The 17,763-nt window shown below is 54.7% G+C and overlaps 1 protein-coding gene across 2 annotated transcripts in view; it reads left to right on the top strand.

Moving 5' to 3' along the window:
* PHIP (PHIP subunit of CUL4-Ring ligase complex) overlaps window positions 1-17,763 on the top strand; it is a 2,061,705-nt gene that overhangs the window by 1,652,874 nt on the left and 391,068 nt on the right. For both annotated transcript variants that reach the window (XM_078648101.1, XM_078648100.1), the window contains exon 35: window positions 6,525-6,674. In XM_078648101.1, coding sequence (XP_078504227.1) covers window positions 6,525-6,674 — 150 coding nt within the window. The remainder of the gene's footprint in view (window positions 1-6,524; window positions 6,675-17,763) is intronic.

The raw sequence follows: 17,763 nt of genomic DNA, 5'->3' as shown, positions 1-17,763 counted from the left end.
GGCTCCGGGCGGCGCCGCCCCCATTCCCTCTCCGACTCCGGCCGCGGAGCCGAGTCCGACGCCGATGGGGCCTGTTGACCCCGGGGAGCCGGTCTACATTGTTGACTCAGAATATGGTGAGGATGTAGATTGCGGAGAGGAGTGGGAGGGGTCTGAGGACCCTCTGACCCGCGAGTGTCAGTACGATGTGGACTGGACAGGTGACTTGGGTGACGCCAGTGGTCTGGATGACTCCCCCAACCCTGGCTTTGTCTCGCCTCCTACCGTGGCTACGGAGGAGGGGGCAGCTTATTCAGTGGTGTTGATGAGGGCTGCCAAGGCCTTACACCTTGAGCTCCCCGTCGCGGCCGTGAGGACTAACATCCTCACTGAGGTACTCAAACCGCAGTCATGCCCACAGGAGCCACTGCTGCCGTTCAATGAGGCCTTAACTGACGTTCTTTTGGGCACGTGGTCCAGGCCTGCTTCAGGTTCGCCTGTTGATAGGAACGTGGCCAGACGCCACCGTCCGTGTACGGATGACCCAAAGTTCTTGTCCACCCATCCCACCCCTGAGAGCCTGGTGATCCAGGCCTCGACTTCCCAGACCGCATTCCCGTCGGCCCCGCCCGACCGGGAATCTAAGAGGTACGGCCAGTATGGTAAGAAGGTCTTTTCGTCCCCGAGTCTGGGACTGCGGTCTTGCAACACCGCGTGCCTCTTGGGCCGCTACACCCACTCTCTGTGGGATACGGTCGCGGAACTGCTGCCTGAATGCCCGCAGGAGGTACGGGCTAAGCTCGGCAAGGCTATGATTGAAGGCCGAGACGCAGCAAGATACTCCATAAGGTGTGGTCTTGATACGACCGACTCACTGGGCAGGGCGATGTCCACGACGGTGGCGATTCGTCGCCATGCCTGGCTGAGATCCGCCAATTTCTCGGCAGATGTCCAGAATGCATTGATGGACATGCCGTTTGATGGCGGTCGCCTGTTTGGCGACAAAGCGCACCACGCGCTGGAACGCTTCAAGGACTCCAGGGTCACGGCCAAGTCCTTGGGTCTCTCGACCCAGCGCCAGCAAACGGGTTCGTTTCGCTCCTTTCGTGGCCACGGAAGGGGCGGTCCCACACGTGCTGCCAGCCACGCGCCGCAACAGACTTCTCAACGCGGCGGCCGTGGGAACCGCCGTGGTGGCGGTCGGGGACAGCGGCGAGGTCAGACCACACCTCCCCCCGCAGCATCCGCCTCTAAATCCTCCTAGTCCATGCTTTCAGGCCCATGTGACGCCGGTGGGCGGCAGGGTTCGCCATCACCTCTCCCACTGGCGCACAATAACATCGGACAGGTGGGTGCTGCAGCTCGTCCGAAGGGGCTACTCCCTCCCCTTCGAGACCACTCCTCCAGTCATGCCACCGCAGAACCACCGTGTGTCGGGGGACCACTTGACACTTCTGCAGGAGGAAGTTACGGCCCTCTTGGCCAAGGGGGCCATCGAGCGCGTTCCTGGGTCAGAAGTAGGATGTGGTTGCTATTCCCACTACTTTCTGGTACCCAAGAAGGACAAGGGGGGCCTACGTCCTATCTTGGATCTACGGAACGTCAACGGCTTCCTCCGGAAGGAGAAGTTCAAGATGTTGACTTTGGCTCAGGTCTTGGCTGCTCTAGACCCGCTAGACTGGATGGTAGCGTTGGACTTGCAGGATGCGTATTTTCACATCCCCGTCCTGCCGGCCCACCGGCGTTACCTGCGGTTCACGGTAGGCCACAAGCACTTTCAGTTTATCGTGCTCCCATTCGGCCTTACCAGCGCCCCACGGGTGTTCACAAAGGTGATGGCGGTGGTCGCAGCCCATCTGCGCCGGTTGGGGGTTTGCTGAGGTTTTCCATCAATGTACCGAAGTCGCACCCGATTCCCTCTCAGAAGCTCCTCTTCATCGGAGTGGTTCTGGACTCGGTGCAGTTTCGGGTTTATCCTCCCGAGCAGCGAGTCCGGGATATTCAGGCCATGATTCCAATTTATTCGCCTCTATCCCGGGTTTGGTCAGGATTATCCTCCGGCTTCTGGGCCTGATGGCCTCCTGCATCCTGCTAGTGGATCATGCCACATGGCATATGCGGGCTCTGCAGTGGGTCCTGAAGTTCCACTGGGCACAGCATCAGGGCAACCTGTCCGATCACGTCCCGATCTCGGAGGGCACTACAAAACAATTGCAGTGGTGGCTTACGAATCACGATTGGGTCAATGGCAGATCCCTCTCCCTTCCCCAAACGGAACACACAGTTGTGACGGACGCGTCCCTTCTGGGATGGGGTGGCCACATGGGAGAAGCAGAGATCAGAGGACTCTGGTCTCCGGCGGAGTCCCGGCTCCATATCAACCTTCTGGAGCTTCAGGCGATTCGGCTTGCACTGAAGGCATTCCTTCCCTCTGTCAAGGGGAGAGTAGTGCTGCTTGACCTGATTACGCGTCCACCGGCGTTGCTTCCTCGGACACCACTACCCCGTTTGACGCCGGTCCTCACCCCCCGGCTTGCGTCGACCCCGGCCTCCATCCCAACATGGAGCCCGATCCGGCGCAGAGTGAGGTTTTTGTGCCCCTGTTCACTTCTGGGGTCCCTTTTCGACCAGAATGGCACCCAGAGGATGGGGAGGAGGACTGGGAGGGCTCAGTAGACCCTCTGACCGACCAGTTGGATGAACAGGACTGGAGAGAGGAATTGGGGGATGCCAGTGGTCTCGACACGTCCCATGACCTTGGCAGGTTGTCCCCTCCTACCGTGGCTACGGAGGAGGGAGCGTCATATGCAGTGGTGTTGCGTAGGGCGGCCGAGGCTCTCAACCTCGAGCTTCCTACAGTGGCGGGCAGGACTAACCTCCTGACAGTGGTGCTTCAACCGGCTACGAGCTCTTCAGAGGCCTTGCTGCCTTTTAATGAGGCCCTCACCGACATCCTTTTTAGGACGTGGTCCATGCCCAACACGGGGGCTCCCGTGGACCGGATGATTGCCCGACGCCACCTCCCGGCTCCGGGCGACCCCACTGTCCTCTCCCAACACCCCACCCCGGAGAGCTTTGTAGTACAAGCCTCCACTTCCAAGAGTGCATTCCCTACCGCACCACGGGATGGAATCCAAGAAGCTCTCTTGGCCAAGGGAGCCATTGAGCGCTTTCCTGTCCCAGAAGTAGGTCGTGGTTGTTATTCCCACTACTTTCTTTTCCCCAAGGACATGGGCCTACGTCCCATCTTGGATCTCAGGAGAAGCTCAAGATGTTGACTCTCCCCAGTCTTACACGCAATCAGACTGTGTAGACACATCACTCCAGACCTATAGGATTTTAGGTCGTGTCTTAAGCCCTGAGGAGTCGCAGTGAGTTGTTCCCACGCGACGAAACACGTGTCGGCTGGTTGTGGAGCCAATAAACTTATATCCATTTCCCAAGAACTGAACATGATTGCAATTGTCTTAATGTTGGCTCTATGCATAGAATGTTGTCTATTTCGTAACCACTGTTGAAACACCTTGATTGTTGTGTGCGAGGGCATTGCTGTTTTTATACAATCTTTGAGATGTAAAAAGATAATCATGGACTCCGGTGGTAACTCAACTATTCTTCTCAAGATAAAGTAGGCTGAGTAAGTAAGTAACAAGTAGGTAGTGAGGGGAGCAGCTAAAACTTTTTTTTTTTAAAGTCCACATGTCTTTGTTAACCTGCTGCTTCACAAAAGTTGCCCAGTGCCATTTTTAAGCCACAAGTCATGCATTTAAATGTATTGACTTTGTAATACAACATTTGAGTACTCTTCAATATATCCTCCCAATCTGTTGTGCACAATCACCGCATTCATTAAAAAGACCAGCCATGGGGTTCTGAATGAGAGCACTGCTAGAATACTGTGGTGCAGGCATTGTGTAGGCACTTTTGAGTCAGCCCTTGTTTGGAACATTCAAATACCATGCCACCTAACCCCCTTTTATGTGCTGGATGGTTCTTGATGTAGAAAGTAGTCCCAGGGCAGCATGACACCAGATCAGTGCATTAATTGATGTTAAAGCAATTATACAAATGATATCTGAAAGAAACACAATAGTGTTAGATTCCTTACCTTAGAATATCCCCAGACGTCAGACTGGATCCGGAAAGTTACCGTCAGCAGTACCCTGGCGCGCCGGTAGGCGTCGTCTGCTGCTCTGCGGCCGTCGACGGCGTTGTGATCGTCGGGATGACGTCTTCGGAGTACTTAGATACTTAGATGCCGCCCTTGCACACTGACGTCAGTTCTTCTTTTTTCTGCGCGAGCAAACGCAGATCCGGGAAGAGCAGTACTCTAGTCATTTTTTGACTAACTCTTTTGATCACTTTTTGAGTCTATTCCGACTCACGGTGCCGTTAGGGATACCAGGTTTTAAACCTTTCAACGCCGGTCACCCCCTGATGTCGGTGACCCCCCCCATCGGTGCCTTTACTGCCTCGGGCCGACCACGATGACAAGTTGTGCCCCGACTGCCGGGCCTTGACCTCGAAGGCTAGACGGTAGCGGTCCCGTAAGCTGCTCGAGCTCCGGCAGTTGGCTCCGTGCTGCCGCTCGAGGTCCCGGTTGAGGAGGAAGTCGAGGGACCGGTCGTCATCGCCGCTCGTCGAGTCACCACCACTTGTCGGGTTCCAAGTCCTCCGGTAAGTCGAGGCATTCGTAAAAGAAGTCGAAGAGGCGTCATCGCTGTTCTGACCGCTTACAAACCGCCCCCCCCCGACCCGCGCGCTCGCTTGGCGCGGCCGGGGGTTTGTGCGACACCGCCCACGCGGCTCCGCCGAAGCCGGAGGTGCCGCGTCCAGCTCCACACCAACGGTCCCTGGGCTGCACGCGACGCCGGAGGAGATACGTGACTTCCTCGTGGCCATAAGGACTCTATTCCCTCTGTCTGTCCCTGTCAAGGCGCTGGGGCCGGAGCCAGGCGGCACCGGAGCCGAGGGCGCTGGATCCAGTGGCTCCGGGGCCAACAGGATCTGGACACAATACCGCGGGGCCTGCAGGCGCGAGCCCGAGGCCTAAACAGGCGGTCCATGGCAGCAAGAAACTCTTGCATCTGTTCGGGAGTCGCCGACAGACCTGGGTATAGTGGGTAGGCCGCAGGTCTCCCAGGCTCCCTGGAGTCCCTGCCCCCCTTGTCCGCCTCCTAGGAGCGTCGGAGAGCGAACATGCTTCTTCGACTACTTCTTATGGAGTCGCTTACCGGAATCTGAAGGTGAAGACTTAGAGCCCGAGAAGCAACGTCTTCGGCCCCGCGAGCGGCCCCCAGACCCGCAGCGGCGATGAGAGGAGTGCCGGACCTCCAGCAACTTCCGGCGCCGCTCCCCCAAGGCCTTCGGAGCCATGGCAAGGCAGTCCCGAGAGTCATGGTGGGTCTCCAGGCAGTAGAGGCAGACATCATGGGGGTCCGCCACAGACATATAACGGAGACACGACCCACAAGACTTAAAGCCGGGCATCCCTACGTGCACCAGGAGACAAAAGTCTCAAAAAATGGTCAGAAAATGACCAAGGGACGTGCTCAATCCGGATCTGCGCTTTCAGCGCAGAAAAAGAAAACTGACGTCAGCGCGTATGGGTGGCGCCTAAGTAGTCTCCGTGACGTCATCGCGGCGCTCACGTCACCAGTGATTGATGCGAGCCGCACGATGCCACCTACCGGCGAGCAGGGGTACTGCTAAGCAGAAAACTTTCCAGATCCAGTCTGACTCCTGGGAAATATTCTAAGGTAAGGAATCTATCACTAATTAAGGTCTCTTACAGATATATCGTTACACAAGTAGTAACTTGTGCTTTAGGCTTTACCAAAAATGACAGTACATATTTGTTGACAGCTGCACTTTGATGCCAGCCTTCTCCTTTATGTAAAAAAACAAAAACTTTGGTAGCCTTTTTCTTTTTTCATTTACCACTTCTGAATGAGTGTCTGTGATCTTGAAATTGTGAACTAAGAACTAAAACTAAAATCTGATCATGCATGCACATATGTAATGACATTAGGGACATCTTAGCATGATGACACCTTAGTGTTAACATACAGACTATCAAACTTTTTGCCAATGTTGTTCAACATTAGCAATAGATATTTTTGTTTCTTTATGTGATACTGAACAGCGTCGCAAAAAGCATTGGCAAAGCAAAGATATCATCATCTTAAAAACCAAAAGATAAAGACTGTTGGATTTGTCAGTGCTTGTTTCTCTGTATTGTTATATTGGAAGAATATTTGGTGACAATTACATTCCTAAAATATGGTGTTGTGCAATATTGACACTTTTGCATGTGACCTTTTTCCCCGTTTTCTCTTGCTTCCTTGCTTGTTGCTAAAAACTGAAGAGGTGTGTCTTACATTATTAGTAAGATATAATCAAAGACCATTAATATTGTTATAATATTAAAACTAATGGTTCACCTGACAAGTGTTTATGGAATTTTCCGAGGCTCGTTTTTGCAGTACCCCTTTTGTAAAAGGCAAAAAAGCATCTAAGTGATGAAGATGTTCTTGTCATTTCAGGCTCATTTTCCAAGGCGGAATTTGCGTAATACAGCCCAATCATATGATATTCGTGCCTGGAAGAAGCAGTGTCAAGAATTGTTAAATCTAATTTTTCAGTGTGAAGACTCTGAACCTTTTCGTCAACCAGTGGACTTGCTTGAGTATCCTGTGAGTTTTGTTTTTTATTGTCTTCAACTCAAAATCCTTTCTGGTGCTGATCTTTTGCTGCTGTCTGCTTCATTCTTGTGTTGAGTGCCGGATTGTGCTATTTGTGAAGATGTGTTTTATTTATTTATTTGTATTTATTTAAGCAACTTATAAAGCTCACAAATACCCTTGGGTGTTTTGGCACTGCGGACTATGGCAGAGGAAAGGCTAGCACAGATGGCTATTGGATAAAGAGCCAGGTCTTTCGTTGTTTTCGAAAAGTGAGCAGAGTGGGACTAGTCTTGATGTGGAGGGAGAGCGTGTTCCATAGTTTGGTGGTGGTGACCCTAAATGTTCTGTCACCCCAAGAGGCTTTTTTGGTTCGGGGGACAAAATCAGTAGGTTTGCTGCTGGTGGCGTGGCTAAGCAAGCCACGATGGCGGAAGCGCTCTGCTGAGGCTCCGCTGCCGGGCGACCCAGAAGTCAGCACCATCTCGTCGGTGTGAGAAGTTGGCCTGGTATATGATGTTCACTATTCTAGTAAACACCTTGATCTGAAAGAAACAGGTTAGTATTAGATTCCTTACCTTAGAATATCCCCAGGCGTCAGTCTGGATCCGGAAACTTTTGCGTAGCAGTACCCCTGCGCGTCGGTAGGCGTCGTCTGCAGGCGGCTCCGCGTCGTCGGCGTCGTGCGCCGTGATGACGTCGCTGGAGTATATAGACGCCGCCTCCGCGCGCTGACGTCAGTTCTTCTTTTTTCCGCGCCAGTTAGCGCAGATCCGAAGATCAGTACTCCGGTCTTTTGACCAAAGTTTTTTGATTACTCTAACTCTTTAGGTGCCGGTAGGATGCCCGGTTTTAAAAATTGTGACGGGTGCGACCGCATGATGTCGGTCACCGACCACCATCGACTCTGCCTCCGGTGCCTGGGCGCCGACCACGACGTGGAGTCCTGTGTCGACTGTCTGGCCTTGACGAGTAAGGCTAGACGGGAGCGGTCCCGCAAGCTACTCGAGCTCCGGCTGTCGGCCCCGCGTCGGGAGTGGTCCCGGTCCGGGCGGAGGTCGAGGGAGCGGTCGAGAGAACGGTCGCGGAGCCGCCACGAGCGCTCCGGAAGTCGTCACCATTCCTCCGGTTCCTCAGGTAAGCGACACAAGAAGTCAGGGCGTCGTCATCACACCCCGACTCCCCCCGACGCTCGCGCGATGCGGCCGGGGGTTCGGGTGGCCCCACCCCCGCGGCTCCGCGTGGGTCGCCGACGCTGCCTGCTCCATACCCGTCGGTCCCTGGGCAAGGCGCGTCGCGCGAGGAGATAGAGGAGTTCCTCATGGCCATGAGGGCGCTGTCTCCTCCGACGGGGCCTACGGCGCCTGCGGGCCCGGTGATCCCGTCTGGGGGCCCGAGCGGTTCGGGTGCTCCTGCCCCGACGCCGTCGGGTGCTCCGGCCCCGACGGCGGCTCCGGCCCCGGCGCCGCTGGGCCCTTCAGGGTCGACGCCGGCTGGTCCTCCGGCCTCTCCGGCGCCGATTCCATCGGGGCAACCCGTGGTGCCGCCTCCGCGCGGCGCCGTGACTCCGACGCCGGTGTCGGGGCTCCGGCGCCGGCTCCGGGCGGCGCCACCCCCATTCTCTCTCCGATTCCGGACGCGGAGTCGGACCAGCGTCGTCCGACGCCGATGGGGCCCATTGACCCCGAGGAGCCGGTCTACATCGTTGAATCACTATATGGTGATGATGAAGATTATGGAGAGGGTTGGGAGGGGTCTGAGGACCCTCTGTCACGCGAGTGTCAGTACGACGTGGACTGGACAGGTGACTTGGGTGATGCCAGTGGTCTGGACGAATCTCCTAACCCTGGTTTTGTCTCGCCTCCCACTGTGGCGTCGGAGGCTGGGGCTGCTTATTCTGTGGTGTTGATGAGGGCTGCCAAGGCCTTGCGCCTTGAGCTCCCCGTCGCAAAAGTGAAGCCTAACATCCTCACCGAGGTCTTCAAACCGCAGTCGTGCCCACAGGAGCCTCTGCTGCCGTTCAATGAAGCCTTGACGAACGTTCTTTTGGGCACGTGGTCCAGGCCCGCTTCAGGTTCGCCTGTTGATAGGAACGTTGCCAGGCGCCACCGTACGTGTTCGGACGACCCTAAGTTCCTGTCCACCCATCCCACCCCTGAGAGTCTGGTGATCCAGGCCTCAACTTCCCAATCCGCGTTCCCGTCAGCCCCGCCCGACCGGGAATCTAAGAGGTACGACCAGTATGGCAAAAAGGTCTTCTCGTCCCTGAGTCTGGGACTGCGGTCTTGCAACACCGCTTGCCTCTTGGGCCGCTACACCCACTCTCTGTGGGATACGGTCGCGGAGTGTCTGCCGCAATGCCCGCAGGAGGTACGGGACAAGCTCGGCCAGGCTATGGTTGAAGGCCGAGACGCGGCGAGGTATTCCATCAGGTGTGGTCTTGATACGACCGACTCGCTGGGCAGAGCGGTGTCCACGACGGTGGCGATTCGTCGCCACGCCTGGCTCAGATCCGCCAATTTTTCGACGGATGTCCAAAATGCCTTGATGGACATGCCGTTCGATGGCAGTCGCCTGTTTGGCGACAAAGCGGACAACGCGCTTGAGCGCTTCAAGGACTCCAGGGTCACGGCCAAGTCCTTGGGTCTCTCGACCCAGCGCCAGCAAACGGGTTCGTTTCGCTCCTTTCGTGGCCAAGGAAGGGGCGGTCCCACACGTGCTGCCAGCCACGCACCGCAGAACACTTCTCAACGCGGTGGCGGCCGTGGATTCCGCCGTGGAGGCGGTCGGGGACAGCGGCGAGGTCAGGCCACACCTCCCCCCGCAGCAGCCTCCAAATCCTCCTAGTCCGAGCTTTCAGGCCCATGTGACGCCAGTGGGTGGCAGGGTTCGCCATCACCACTCCCGCTGGCGCACTATCACATCGGACAGGTGGGTGCTGCAGCTCGTCCGAAGGGGCTACTCCCTCCCCTTCGAGAGCACTCCTCCAGCCATGCCACCGCAGAACCACCGTGTGTCGGGGGACCACTTGACACTTCTGCAGGAGGAAGTTACGGCCCTCTTGGCCAAGGGGGCCATCGAGCGCGTTCCTGGGCCAGAAGTAGGGTGTGGTTGCTACTCCCACTACTTTCTGGTACCCAAGAAGGACAAGGGGGGCCTGCGTCCTATCTTGGATCTACGGAACGTCAACGGCTTCCTCTGGAAGGAGAAGTTCAAGATGTTGACTTTGGCTCAGGTCTTGGCTGCTCTAGACCCACAAGACTGGATGGTAGCGTTGGACTTACAGGATGCGTATTTTCACATCCCCGTCCTGCCGGCCCACCGGCGTTACCTGCGGTTCACGGTAGGCCACGAGCACTTTCAGTTTATCGTGCTCCCATTCGGCCTTACCAGCGCCCCACGGGTGTTCACGAAAGTGATGGCGGTGGTCGCAGCTCATCTGCGCCGGTTAGGGGTTTCAGTCTTCCCCTACCTCGACGACTGGTTGTTGAAGGCGGGCTCGCCCCAGACAGTCGTCCACCACCTTCAGATGACGGCGGACCTCCTGCACGAGCTGGGGTTTTCCATCAATGTGCCGAAATCACACCTGTGTCCCTCTCAAAAGCTCCTTTTCATCGGAGCGGTTCTCGACTCGGCGCAGTTTCGGGTTTATCCTCCGGAACGGCGGGTCCGGGATATACAGGCTTTGATTCCCATCTTTCAGCCGTTATCCCGGGTTTCGGTCAGGTTGACGCTGCGGCTGCTGGGGCTGATGGCTTCCTGCATACTTCTGGTGCATCACGCCCGGTGGCGGATGCGGGCTCTGCAGTGGGACCTGAAGTTTCAGTGGGCCCAGCATCAAGGCAACCTATCCGACCATGTCCTGATCTCGGAGGGCACTGCGAGACAGTTGCAGTGGTGGCTTACGGACCGCGATTGGGTCAGAGGCAGATCCCTCTCCCTTCCCCAACCGGAGCACGTAGTTGTGACGGACGCGTCCCTCCAGGGCTGGGGAGGCCACTTGGGAGAGGCGGAGATCAGAGGCATCTGGTCTCCGGCGGAGTCCCGGCTCCATATCAACATGTTGGAGCTGCGGGCGATTCGCCTAGCACTGAAGGCATTCCTCCCCTTTGTCAACGGGAGTGTAGTGCGGGTGTTCACGGACAACACCACCGCCATGTGGTACTGCAACAAGCAGGGCGGAGTGGGGTCGTGGACCCTTTGCCAGGAGGCTCTGCGTCTCTGGCAATGGCTGGAACGTCAGGGTGTGACTCTGACGGTTCAACACCTGGCAGGTTCTCTGAACGCCAGGGCGGACGAACTCAGCCGTCGGTGCTCGGTGGATCACGAATGGCGTCTGAACTCGGACGTGGCGAAAGGCCTCTTTCTGCAATGGGGAGAGCCTTGGTTAGATCTATTCGCCACAGAAGAGAACGCGCAATGTCATCAGTTCTGCGCGTTGGAGTTTCCAAGACGGCACTCGCTCGGCGACGCCTTTCGGCGCGAGTGGAGTTGCGGTCTGTTGTACGCCTTTCCGCCTATACCACTTCTGCCCAGAGTGCTGAAGAAGATCAGGCGCGACCGGGCCCAAGTTATCCTTGTGGCTCCGGACTGGGCTCGAAGGTACTGGTATCCCGAGCTACTCAGCATGTCAGTCGGTCCCTCGATCCGCCTGCCCCTTCAGGAGGACCTTCTGTCGCAGCAGCAGGGGACGGTCCTCCACCCGAACCTGTCCAGTCTCCACCTCCATGCGTGGAGATTGAGCGGCGACAGTTGAGTACATTTGACTTGCCTCCTGAAGTCTGTGATGTGATTCTGGCAGCCAGGCGTCCCTCCACAAAGTCGGTATACGCCTGCCGGTGGAACAGATTTGTGGCATGGTGCACAGCAAAGGCTTTGGATCCCCTTTCTGCCCCTCTCTCCGAGGTTCTCCTCTTTCTTCTCTCTCTTGCCCAGCAGGGCTCTGCTCTGGGCACTATCAAGGGCTACCTTTCTGCCCTTTCCGCCTTCTTAAGGCTTCCTGATCAGCCATCTTTGTTCAAGTCCCCTATTGTAACGAGATTCTTGAAGGGCATCACGCACATGTATCCACCTGTTCCGTTCGTGATGCCTCAGTGGGACTTGAACCTGGTTCTGACTTTCTTGATGTGCGCTCCCTTTGAGCCGCTTCATTCCTGTCCTCTCCGTCTCCTGACTTTAAAGACGGCCTTCCTGGTTGCCATCACCTCTGCCAGGAGAGTGAGTGAGCTCCAGGCTCTTTCTGTCAAACCTCCTTTCATGTCCATTCATCCAGACAAGGTGGTTCTGAGAACTAGACCTTCTTTCCTGCCCAAAGTAGTTTCTGCTTTTCACATTGGGCAGTCCATCACCTTACCCTCCTTCTTCCCGCCTCCTTCAAAAGATGAAGAGCGGCTCCATCGTCTGGACCCAAAACGTGCGCTTTCATTTTATATGGATCGCACACGCCAGTTCCGGGTGGATGACCAACTGTTTGTTGGCTACGTGGGTGAGAAGAAGGGAAGGGCGGTACAGAAACGGACCATCTCTCGGTGGGTCGTCCTGTGCATCAAAGCGTGCTACTCTTTGGCTCGGAAGGAGCCTCCTGTCGGGCTGAGAGCCCATTCCACTCGGGCCACGGCCGCTACTACTGCTCTGGGCCGGGGAGTCCCTTTGCAGGACATTTGCCAGGCGGCTACGTGGGCCTCGCTGCACACCTTTGCGAGGCACTACTGCCTGGACAGTCAAGTCCGGAGGGATGGCTTCTTTGGCCGTTCGGTCCTCCAGGACTTTCTGGTGTAGGATTGTATTGGTTCGCAGACCCACCTCCGGGGTTGGTATTGCTGGGGTATCTATTCTAAGGTAAGGAATCTAATACTAACCTGTTTCTTTCAGATGAACAAGTTACTTACCTTCGGTAACGATATATCTGTAAGAAACAGTAGTTAGTATTAGATTCCTTACCGCCCCACCCATCCTCCCCGTTCTGCGAACTGATACCTAGGGTTAAGGACATCCCTTTCAGGGCCCTAGTTTCACATGGCACCAGTGTTGGTTCTCACATGGCTCTGCGTGTTCTGGCGCGGAAAAGCTGTGTGCAGAGAACTGACGTCAGCGCGCGGAGGCGGCGTCTATATACTCCAGCGACGTCATCACGGCGCACGACGCCGACGACGCGGAGCCGCAGGGGACGCCTGCAGACGACGCCTACCGACGCGCAGGGGTACTGCTACGCAAAAGTTTCCGGATCCAGACTGACGCCTGGGGATATTCTAAGGTAAGCAATCTAATACTAACTACTGTTTCTTACAGATATATCGTTACCGAAGGTAAGTAACTTGTTCCACAAGTCCAAACAACCCTCATGGTGATGGTTGTAAGTCAACCTTATAGACCAGCTGTCCTAGTGGTAGCGTGGACAGAACAGTCTTAGGCTAAAAGACTCTTGAGGGCGTGTAAAGCCAGCTGTTTTACCATATGTAACCCCTTGAATACCAAATGAAAGGAAGGACACCACACAGGATATATATAAAATATATATGTATTTATTTACTAACACACTCCTCTGAACTCTTTATGAGATCAGAGGCCAAAGCACATAACAAGTTACTTAATCAGGATACGTTAAGTTGCACAATTTACAGTTAGGCCCTAGGGGCGAAGCAAACTATATATTAAGAAAGTGGTATAAGTACCACGTCACGAGAAAAGGTAAGGCCTAGGGAATCTCTGGGGCTACACTATCTGAACCTTAGTTTAGAAGTAGGAGGCCCACAGGCGGCGCGTGCAGTGTCTTTACACACACGCGAGAGTCAATGTAAAGTCAATTGGAACTTAGAAGTTAGATTTAGAAGGATTTAGGACACTTCCGGTTTAGCTAGGAGGAAACAACTAAAAACCTAGACACTTGGATAGTCAATACCCTTAGGAGCACCGAAGTACTCGCGTTACCTCACCCACAGACGGCGGGTGCATAGGTGTGAAGATGTGTCTGGTTTCGCCGTTGAAGCCTATGGAGCCTTTGAAGAAAGATGCTGCAGGCGACCAGGAGGAAGATGTCCCGGTGGATCCAAGGGTGGATCGAAGGTGAAGAGGACCTGAAAGCAGAGGGGACAGAGTCTGGGTCACTAGCCAGTGACCGGGTGGAACCAGGATGGAACCAGACGACGTAGAGGAGCAATCAGGTGCTGTCTTGAAGCTTGTCTCTTCAGCCACGCGGACCAGGAGGCATCGAGGACGACCAGGTGCTGGAGGCTGTAGGAAGGTGGATACCTGACTATGGTTTCCCCAGATTTTTTGCCTTGTGTTTAGCTGGTTTGTGGCTTAGTTGGCCTGGGATCCTGCATTCAGGACCCCAGGCTATCTGCTTTCTCTGTAAAATGGACTCCATGTACTGTAAGTACATACCAAATTGGGAATCGGGTCACCTTGTCAGCCCCTGTAGAAGTGTACCCTAGGTACTCAGGGCATAGGTGTAACCAAGGCTACCAGGGGCTTCAGCATGTATTATGCCACCCCTGGCTGGCCACTCAAACTGACACAACTGGCTGATCACTCAGCTGGGGCAAGGTCGTGTAATCACCCCTTGCTTAGGTATAGTATTCCTATATCTACCCTTATATATAGACACACAGTAACCTATAGGTCACTCCTATGGCAGGCCTTAACAATCCTGGGGGCAGAGTGCTTGGTTATGTGTGAGATGGTGCTCTAGCATGAGCTGAGCCTGTCTGCAGCTTTCGGAACCATGTCCGTATAGCTGTTCTATGATATCGCCATACCATATACTCTTAAGTGCATTATAATCCTCGCGGTTGAATGCTAACTTTGGTTTGGCTTTATCTAAACATGTCGTGTAAGGTGTCATACGCTTTGGAATACTACCCCCTCGCCAATTCTGGCGACGGGTGGCATTCCACCCTTCTAGAGGGAGAAGACATGGTATTGCTGACTATCCCGGTTAAAGTTAACCAGAGCCACAGAATCACAAAATGGATGCTGCTGCCACAGACACAAGTCTGACCTCCTGCTGCTGGGAATCTTTCCAGTCACTGAGGTTTGGACAATAGGTGTGAGAAGTTGGCCTGATGTGCAGTGTTCACTATTCTAGTGATCACTGTATATCAGTCCAAACAACCCTTATTGATGATTGGTTGTAAGTCAACCTTATAGACCAGCTATCCTAGTAGCATGGATACGAGCAGTCTAAGGCTAAGACTCTAGAGGGCGTGTTAAGCCAGCTGTTTTACCATCACATTACCCCTTGAACACCCAGTGAAAGGACACCACACAAGTGTTATGAAAATAAACAGTGTATTTATTAGAATCACAACAACCCTGTACTCTTTATGAGGACAGGGTGCTAGGCACACAACAAAACTCTTACGAAAATACTTAAGTTAGCACGTTATACACAAATGCCCGAGGGGCACGAAAAACCATATATTCTAAAAGTGGAATGCGAAATTACTAGCAGGTAAGTACAGTACTAATAGGCTTTGGAATCGCTAGGACTTGACTATAGAATCGTTAGATTACTTCTAGGAGGCCTAGGGGACTCGGGTGCAGAGTGTGCACTCTCACGCGGGATGCGGGACAAAGTCTATGGAAGCTAGTAAAGGCAAAGTTAGTGTTCACGGGCGAACCCGACCTGGTAGGAAGAAAACGACAGTGGATCCTGACCCTAGGATAGTGAGGCTATGCTGGGACACCGAAGTGCCGAAGTTACCTAGCCCAGGGGCTGCAGCTGCATAGGTCTGAAAAGACGTCGGGGATCTCGTTGCCGGACCAGGAGCCTGGAAGAAGGAAGTTGCTGGCAGGCGACCAGTGAAGGAAAGTTCGATGGATCCAAGCCTGGATCAAGGAAGAAGAAACCTGAAAGCAGAGGGGACCAAGTTCTTGAATCACTAGCCAGTGATTAAGTGGGCACCAGGATGGCACCGGGCGAAGTCACCTCGACTAGGTGAGTGGGTGACGCTGGCTCTGCAGATCTCACGGACCAGGAGGCGTTGTCGGCGACCAGGATGGAGAGGCGAGCTGTCCCACGATGGATGAAGCTGTCGGCGTCGAAGTTACCCAGGATTGGGCAACAAGCCTTGGCTAGTTCAAGCCCACGCGGTGGACTCAAAATGGCGTCTTGAGTGGACCAGGAGGGTCCGGGGTGCTCCTTTTTTTGGAAGGGAGCAAGGGCCAGCCTGGAGCAACCAGACCAGCAGCAGAAATGTCGTCGGGCGTCGTTCAGAAGGCCACAAGCCAGCGGGCTAGTAGCCAAACAACGCGGTGAGCAGCAAAAAGCAGAAGGGCCCCACGCAGATCGTGGAGATGCTGGGAGGCTGCACTTCGGTGCTGGAGCTGCTCAGGGTCGGGGCTTCTCGGACCCCAAAGCACTCACCAGGAAATTACTCGGCGGGCTTGCTGGAAAGAAGTCGTGCAGTCTTGAAGATGGCCGGTCCCTCGAGGTCTCGTCCCACCCACGAATCTCAGCGTGACTGATGATGCAGGTAGAGGTCAGAGGTGCCAGGGAAGCCGGTTCTCGTCGAGCTGGGCAGTCTTGATCCGGAGGAGAGACTTGCAGCAGACCGCAGTGTTCTTAAGATGGTGCCTGCGGATGCAGGGTGACTACTCCTTAGTCACAAGGGAGAAATCTTAGGAAGAAGTCTTGAGTTCCTTTCGTGGAAAGTAGTTTCAGGATTCAAAGATGATCTGATTTGGAAGGGGGCCAGTTCCTACCTTTATCCTGTAAAAAGGGGCTGGCACGCGACTAAGTCCTGCCCTAGGGGTGGGACTAGGAGGGGGGTGGTTACACCCACTTCCTTGGCGGGCTTTTCCCCAGCACAGGGTCTGGAGTGACCCTGGAACTGGTTCCAGCCAGCCTATGCACAGTGAGCACCGGGGTGCCACGTGCAGTCACCTTCCTCTAAAGCCCTGCCTACCTACAATACACAAAACCCTGTCTGGGACGGTGCTGGCACCGCCCCTGGCAGGAAACCCTTTGTCCTTATCTCCTGCTCTGGGAGGACTCCCAGCAGCAGGAGGGCAGACTTGTGTCTCGGTGGCAGCATCCATTTTGTGGAGCTGAGGCTCTGTTTGACTTTAACCGGGGTTAGGGGTTACATACATGTCGTGTCCCTCTAGAAGGGTGGAATGCTAACCCCGTCGCCAGAATTGGCGAGGGGTTAGTATTCCAATTCGTATGACACCTTACTCGACATGTTTTGATAAAGCGATACCAGAGTTGGCATACAACCGCGAGGATTATAATGCACTTAAGAGTATATGGTATGCGATATCATGGAAACGGCTAAGGGATGGATCCCGAAAGCCGCAGACAGGCTCAGCTCATGCCAGAGCACCATCTCACACGATTCCAAGCACTCTGCCTTCAGGATTGTTAAGGCCTGCCATAGGAGTGACTGATAGGAGATCTGTGTGTCCATTTTAGGGTTAGATATAGGTATACTATATCTAAAGCAAAGGGTGAGTACACCACCTTGCCCCAGCTGTCGTGCAGCCAGTTGTGTCAGTTTAGTTAGTCAGCCCAGGGGTGGCATAATACATGCTTCAGCCCCTGGGAGACTTCTGGGTACACCTCAGCCCTGGGTACAGGGACTTGGAGAGGGCCCAGTGCCAATTCAGTACCTGAGTACAATTTGGATAGAGAGAACAGCTAGGCTGTGGGTCTGATTAGCAGGCCCACAGCCAGGGAAAGTCGTAAACCAGTGCAGCAAAAAGCAAAAAATCTGGGTGATCATAGGATTGCAGACCCTACTCTCCTACAATAGGTTTCCTGCCTGGAGAGGTGCGAGCACCACCCCAGACAGGACTTTGTGTATTGGGACAGGGAGGGCTGAATAGATTGAGACACTGCCTGGGGCACGCTAGGTGCTCCATGCATAGTCCAGTTCAAACCGGTGCTGGGGCACTCCAGCCCCAGCTCTGGCGCGAAACTGGACAAAGGAGAGGGGGTGTAACCACCCCGCTTCCTGGTCTCACCCGTAGGAGTAACCTAGAAAGTAATCCAGCCCCTTTTAGTTGTATAAAGGTAGGAGCTGAACCCCAAGACTTTAGATTGATCCTGGAATCGACTTGAAACGAAACTCTGGACCCTTCGACATTCACCTGAGCT

This window comes from Lissotriton helveticus, chromosome 6, assembly GCF_964261635.1.
Source record: "Lissotriton helveticus chromosome 6, aLisHel1.1, whole genome shotgun sequence".
NCBI lineage: Eukaryota > Metazoa > Chordata > Amphibia > Caudata > Salamandridae > Lissotriton > Lissotriton helveticus.
This window is presented reverse-complemented; position numbering and strand designations above follow the sequence as displayed.